The sequence below is a fragment of the Parambassis ranga genome, chromosome 19 (genome assembly GCF_900634625.1).
Source record: "Parambassis ranga chromosome 19, fParRan2.1, whole genome shotgun sequence".
Classification (NCBI taxonomy): Eukaryota; Metazoa; Chordata; class Actinopteri; family Ambassidae; genus Parambassis; species Parambassis ranga.
The window spans coordinates 21603301-21610934 of NC_041039.1; the positions used below are offsets into that span (position 1 = coordinate 21603301).

At 43.5% G+C, this 7634-nt stretch overlaps 1 protein-coding gene across 3 annotated transcripts in view; it reads right to left on the bottom strand.

Annotated features, from left to right (window-relative positions):
- kif21a (kinesin family member 21A) overlaps positions 1-3109 on the bottom strand; it is a 40765-nt gene extending 37656 nt beyond the window's left edge. For 2 of the 3 annotated variants that reach the window (XM_028430172.1, XM_028430173.1), the window contains exon 1: positions 2675-3109. In XM_028430172.1, the coding sequence (XP_028285973.1) occupies positions 2675-2718 (44 nt within the window). In that variant the 5' untranslated portion in view covers positions 2719-3109. The remainder of the gene's footprint in view (positions 1-2674) is intronic. The other variant, XM_028430171.1, reaches the window with a different exon arrangement.
- Between the last annotated feature and the right edge of the window lie 4525 nt (positions 3110-7634).

Consider the following 7634-nt stretch of genomic DNA (forward strand, 5'->3'; position numbering starts at 1 on the left):
GACTCAGCCTCTTATACCAGTTGCTGCATGCCTCCATGTCATTACATTAAAGTACGCCTGTAACTTAAGCCTTAAGAGGGTTAGAGGACCTATTTAATTTCCTCATCATTGTTATGGCCTTCAGCTGAGCATCAAAACCAACAAGTTCTCACAGGAGACAGAAAAACGTTTCCTCAATGAGATGGTAACCACCATCGTCATGGAGCAACATACAGTACAAGATATAAAGGGAGCTTCGTTAGGGCGGATATAAACAAAGCCAGCTCCTCCCTCCTGCTTTGATCCACACAGCTCACCTGTCACCACCCTGAAAATAAATGATAGCTGCTTTCTCTTTGTCATATTGTAGTAATGGGCCCAGCAGGCAGGTTCAGCAGGTCCTCACTCCAGCTGAGCCCTTCCCCTCAATGTACACCTGCCTCTTTGTAACGCCTTAAACTGTCCAAACAACCCAGGTACAGTACAATCTATACACCGGAGCACACCATACTGATGCAAAGCAGTGTCTTTGCAGAAGTTTAAAGTGGCAGGGCTGCTTCTGTAGAGTTAAGCTGGGGGCTTAAACCGATTAGAAATCTCAAGTGGACCCCTTCAGCCCTTAAAGCAGCCCTGGTTAAAAGGTAGAATGCAGTCTGGGATAAAGCATCATGGCTTAAACTACACGTTAGAATTACAGCATCCATGACATGTGCACTTCAGGCGCTCTTAAACTTGGCTTTATTAGCAGCACAGTGTTACAAGTGAGACCTGTTTTGACATATATTTGTTTTTTACCAGGTAGGAAACCTCTCAGTACTAATTACAACACTAGCTTAAAAGGCATCGTTTTTAATGAGAAACATTAGCTGAGCTCTTCTGGGTAATGACTACTTTAACGTTTGACAGAGTGAAATGTCGTGTGCTAAAACCAGAGCTGTAATTCTAGGTCCTGGAACCACAACATAAAAACATCCACTTCCTACTGAATGAATGTGTCCACACTGCGGCACGCTCTCATAAAGAATGTGCAAGTCATTTCAAACACACACTTAACATCCACTCTCAATCAGCCTGCGATCACTTTTACATCTCTGCGTACTTCTGCTTTCAAACTTAGTAAACAGGCACATTTTATGTTACGAGTTGTGATATAACAAACTTTGGTTAGAAGTCTTTTGGAAAACGACATTTTAAAAAGATTATAAAAAAAAGATTAAGTAAATCACTCATGGAACAACACAATCACAACACATCAACTGGATAAATCTACCATGACATCACTGCTAGCGTCTTTGAAGAATAGTGTTGTTAATTAGGTGAAATATGTAAAAATTCATTTTTGGTCATTTGAGTAGTCATTCTTAACTCACTTTTGGAGATAGCCCTCAAGTGGCCACTCTAGGAACTGAAGTGTTTGGCACCTGTGCACTGGAGCTGTCAGACAAAATCTCAGTTTCATAACATAATCACTGTAGTCAAGGCAGTGACTAGAATATGTCAGTTCATCCACAATTTAATCACCTTTAATAGCAACTCACACAAAGTGATATAATGAGAAAAGCTATAGTCGGGATTCAGCTGAAACGTCTGAGGACAGAACAAAAACGTGAACGCACTGCAAACACGCCCCGATTCACATTTGAAGCCAGCCTCAAGTGGCCACACAAGGAACTGCAGTTTTTTCGCTGCGGGAACATTTCCACTGTCTTTGCAGAGTCCAGGTGGACTGGGACACCTGACCACACTGCAGATATTTCATTGATTCCACTGCATTCCTTAACACAAACTGCTTCTAGGAAGCCAGCCAAATTAATCAAATCCAATCAATGTGCACAGTCTTCTTCATACACACGGTGATGATGCACTTTTGTGAGCATGTGAAGATGAAAAAAAAAGGAAAGAAAGATATTATGAGCAACAATGCTGCCATCACTTCTGTGATGATCCGTGCTGTCAAAAAGGAGGTACAAAGACACACACTCACACTCACATTGTGCCTCATTGTGCCACCTCACCAGCTTGGGTGGGAGCGGCCTTCTCCAGCCTGATGGCACACAGCAAGTGCATGAAATGAAAGGAGGCTGGATTCTGTCCTGTTTGCACAGACAGAGAGATGTCCAGCGAACAAAGAGCATACTTTGACGGACTTACAGGAGCAGCACTGAACGCTCCACTGTCCTTTTCTTTGAAACCTGGCTGTCAGTGAAGCTCCTCTTTCATTGATTAACTGTCTCTCTGCAGGAGGCTTTGAGGAGAGGCCGGGCTGTAGGAGACACACAGGCTGATTGTCTCCCTCTTCACCCTCATTCTTTTCTCTGACAACTCAGCCGTTACAATACAAACCATCTCTCCTCGTAGTGCATGCTGTGGACTGTGGTGGAACGGTCCTTGTGTGCGCACCTGTGCAATGGGTGTGATGTTTTTTTAAGCTATATATCCAGACACAGAAGGAGCTCATTTTAGCCGAGGTGAGCCACAAAATCACGCCCAAAATGAGTCTTAAAAAGCCGGTAACTGCATCAGGAGGTGCCCAGCTGGAAGTGGGTCAGTGAGGCTGATACTGAGCAGATCCAGCAGATGCTGCCGATGACCTGCAGGTGTTTGTTAGGCCCGCGGCACGGACTGACAGGTGGCACCGGGCAATTAGCTACGCATATAGCAATTAATAGAAGAAAAAGACATTTTAGTGACTTACCTCAGTGCCACACGGACCGAGCTTTCATCCGACCCCGTCGTCATGACTCCTCATAAAATAACCGGTAGAAAAAAAAAAGAACAAAAAGCGGATTTATTTGGTGTTGGCAGAACAGCGAGAAAAGAGTGCGCACTCTCCCGGCAGGCGAGCAGACCGAGCGGCGGAGCTGCTCACCTCGACTTCAGCGCCGCCATTTCAAAACAAACACAAAAATTTCGTAACGGTGCTTCGACCATGGCTTCAGAGAGGGACTGGTGCCGTGTGTCCGCATGTCCAGTCTACGTGCGCCGCATCTCTGCGCAGCTCGGCCCGGATGCTTCAGCTCCGGTTGGAGCCCACATGCAGTCTGGTCTGGTGCCGCTGCTGCTGCTGCAGCCGCTAGGTGAACCATGGACGCGCAGACGTGCGTGTGCGCGCACGTACACACCCGTACGCTCTCTCTCTCTCTCTCTCTCTCTCTCTCTCTCTCTCTCGCTCGCTCTCTCTCTCTCTCTGCTCCGTTTACGCACCGGGGAGGGAGCCGCAATGCGTCAGCAAACCACGCCCTCTCATGGGACAGGGCTGCGAGGTGACGTCATGACAATGTTGTGGTTTCATATCTTCCCCTGTGACTTTTATGATTACACAACATGAACTCAATCTAAACACTGACAGATGTAACACACTCTCTGCTGCACCTTTTACTTTTATGGTGTAAAAATATTTATAGTTTTTAACTTTGTAATATATACTAATATCTCCTGATATATTTCTTACTCAAAAGTTGAAAGAAACACAACAAAGCCTTAAATAAGAATGAACTTATTGTTTTATTTAAGCTGGATAAACTCAAACCTGACGTTTACTTTGCACTGCTGTTTGTTTGTTTTTTTTTGTAATGATAAAAGCCGGTATCGACATTTTATCATTTAAGCCAATTAACTCACAAAGGTTTTATATATATTGCTTTTTATAATCCTTACTGAACAGATGGTAGCTGCATAAAATGATCAACGCCTGTTTAATGATGTCTGCAGATCAGCGCAGGCCTGGAAGTGACAGCTTTAAGTTGAAGTTGGTCTCAGTGCCACCTGGTGGCTTGAATCATAATAACAGTGTATGACAGGAAGCCAAAACAAGACAGAGGACAGGACAGAGCAATATATGTATATATATATATATATATACATATATATGTATACGTATATGTGTATATATATATACATATATATATGTGTATATATGTATATATGTATATATATATATATATATATATATATATATATATATATATATATATATATATATATATATATATATATACACTCAACAAAAATATAAACGCAACACTTTTGTTTTTGCTCCCATGTTTCATGAGATGGACTTGAAGATCTAAACTTCATTCCAGATACACAATATTACCATTCCTCTCAAACATTGTTCACAAATCTGTCTAAATGTGTGATAGTGAGCACTTCTGCTTTGCTGAGATAATCCATCCCACCTCACAGGTGTGCCACATCAAGATGCTGATCTGACATCATGATTAGTGCACAGGTGTACCTCAAACTGCCCACAATAAAAGGCCACCCTGAAATGTGCAGTTTTGTCTCACAGCAAAATGCCACAGATGCCACAAGCATTGAGGGAGCGTGCAATTGGCATGCTGACAGCAGGAATGTCAACCAGATCTGTTGCTCGTGCATTGAATGTTCATTTCTCCACCATAAGCCGTCTCCAAAGGCGTTTCAGAGAATATGGCAGTACATCCAACCGGCCTCACAACCGCAGACCACGAGTAACCACACCAGCCCAGGACCTCCACATCCAGCAGGTTCACCTCCGAGATCGTCTGAGACCAGCCACTCAGACAGCTGCTGAAACAATTGGTTTGCATAACCAAACAATTTCTGCACAAACTGTCAGAAACTGTCTCAGGGAAGCTCAACTGCATGCTCGTCGTCCTCATCGGGGTCTTAACCTGACTCCAGATCGTCGCCGTAACAGACTTGAGTGGGCAAATGCTCACATTCGATGGCGTCTAGCACGTTGGAGAGGTGTTCTCTTCACGGATGAATCTCGGTTTACATTGTTCAGGGCAGATGGCAGACAGCGTGTGTGGCGTCGTGTGGGTGAGCGCTTTGCTGATGTCAATGTTGTGGATCGAGTGGCCCATGGTGGTGGTGGGGTCATGGTATGGGCAGGCATCTGTTATGGACGAAGAACACAGGTGCATTTTATTGATGGCATTTTGAATGCACAGAGATACCGTGATGAGATCCTGAGGCCCATTGTTGTGCCATACATCCATGAACATCACCTCATGTTTCAGCAAGATAATGCACGGCCCCATGTTGCAAGGATCTGTACACAATTCTTGGAAGCTGAAAATGTCCCAGTTCTTGCATGGCCAGCATACTCACCGGACATGTCACCCATTGAACATGTTTGGGATGTGCTTGACCGGCGTATACGACAGCGTGCACCAGTTCCCACTAATATCCAGCAAATTCGCACAGCCATTGAAGAGGAGTGGACCAACATTCCACAGGCCACAATAGACAATCTGATAAACTCTATGCGAAGAAGATGTGTTGCACTGCATGAGGCAAATGGTGGTCACACCAGATACTGACTGGTTCTGAGTCCCCAGACCGCCAATAAAGCAGAAACAAAATGCACATTTCAGGGTGGCCTTTTATTGTGGGCAGTTTAAGGTACACCTGTGCACTAATCATGATGTCAGATCAGCATCTTGATGTGGCACACCTGTGAGGTGGGATGGATTATCTCAGCAAAGCAGAAGTGCTCACTATCACACATTTAGACAGATTTGTGAACAATGTTTGAGAGGAATGGTAATATTGTGTATCTGGAATGAAGTTTAGATCTTCAAGTCCATCTCATGAAACATGGGAGCAAAAACAAAAGTGTTGCGTTTATATTTTTGTTGAGTGTATATATATATGTATGTATATATGTATATATGTATATATATATATATATATATATATATATATATATATATATATATATATATATATATATATATATATATATACACATGTATATATATACATATACATATGTGTGTGTGTGTATATATATATATACAATGTTGTGTTTGTGAAATGTCTTCCAGGTTCAAGTCTCAAGTCACTGACGGCAAGTCTAAGTCAAGTCTTTGTTTGTGTGACTTAAGTGCGACCCGAGTCCTAATGAATAAAATCCGCCAGTTTGTGGATCAGACCGTCTTTTTGCAGGACAGCCTGGTTGGCCTGGTCCAACTGTGCCTGAAACCTTTGTGTTAATGTTTCAGTCTGTTTCTGCTGGAGTTCCAGAGAATGCCGGAGACAGATGATGTCTGCTTCCTTCTTCTCCAGCTCCAGTCTAATCAGTCCTGTGAGCTGCCCCAGTTGTTCAAAGAGTACTTCCTTTTCAGCACTCAGTTTTCCAACAAGGCTCCTCTGTTCCGTCAGTTCTGTGTGGATCTGACTGTTGGCGGTTTTAAGGAGTTTTACCTTTTGTTGCTGGTGAAGTAATGGCAGCATGTTTTAAAGGCACTCATCCTTTTCCCCCCTCTCTTGTGTCAGCCTGTGTTCCAAGGAGTTCTTCTCCTCTGCCAGACTGCTCATCTTGCTGATTGTTTCCTGGACAGTGTAGTGTGGTTCACAGTTTCTAGCTGGCTCTGCAGGGAGGAAAGTTCAGAGGCCATCTCCTCATTTCTGGAAGGACTTTTTGCTGCCTCCTTGCGTTGTTTCTTTTCCTGTTTCTCCCTCTCCTCAAGTTCTTTCTGCAGCTTCTTTTCTGCCTTTTTTTGCTCCTTCTTGGACATCTGAGGCTCGCTGAGTTTGTCTTCGAGGAGTCTCTTCTCCTCTCTGACGTCGTTAAGGAGCTGCTGCATGCTCTCGAGGCTTTTGTCTTTGACTGCTAGCACCTCTTCCAGGTTCAGGTATTCATCGGTGACCTCTTGGAGCTGCACATCCAGAGACTGTTGAAGGGAAATCATGTCCGCTTCCTTCTCTGCCCATTGTTTCTGCTTAACGGCCAGATCCTCCTTTGATCCTCCTTTGAACTCAGCTTAGCGTTTTCCTGCTCTAAGTTTAGCAGAGCAGTCCTCTGGCTCTGCAGAATCCTGCAAGTTTTTAGGTTGTTCTTCTTCATTGCTTCCTGGGTTAGTGCCGCAAGTGTAGAAATGTTCCTGTTGCCTCCTGACTGCTGCTCCTGGGCCATCTGCTGTTTCAGAGAAGCCAGCTTAGCATTTTCCTGCAATGAGCTTAGCAGAGTAGTCCTCTGGCTCTGCAGAATCTTCCAAGTTGTCAGATTGTCCGTTGTCATTTTTTCCTCAGTTAGTGTAACAGGTGAAGAAATGTTCCTGAATGGTAATAATCCCGAATGCTTGAATTACTGTGCGACCGCACCAAAATAATCTTGTGTGTGTACACTTGAACTGTGCTAAAATACTGGACTAAGCTAGCAGCTATACCCTTTCTAGACCGTTGCTAATCAAACGATTGCCGTTGCTAGGCAGTCAAACCCTCTTTCTTCTTCTTCTTCTTCTGTACGTTTTTCGGCGCAGCGTATCTTCAGCATACATTGACCAATTTCAGCAATTCAACTATCAAAATGTTCATCTCAGAGGACATTCCGGGTCAACTTGAAGTTTTTTTAAAATAAATTTATAGTTTTTCAAATATTGCAATTTCTGTCATTTTTAACATGGAAGTCTATGAGAGCCCTTCAACGAGGGTCATCTGCCAAATGTATCTCCTCCTACAAATTTCAAGCTACAGATTCCATTTTAGTCTTAAAACGCTCATTAGATGCTGCTCTATCAAACTTGTATTCAGAATTTTCTTATTCCAAATCGTTTCCTCACGCCAGGCTCTCAAAGTTGAAGTGGTTTTTGAGGTATCCTCTGCTGTTTCCATGGTGACATACAAATAAGACATACAAAGCTCTGAATTGCTTTTCTAGTTCT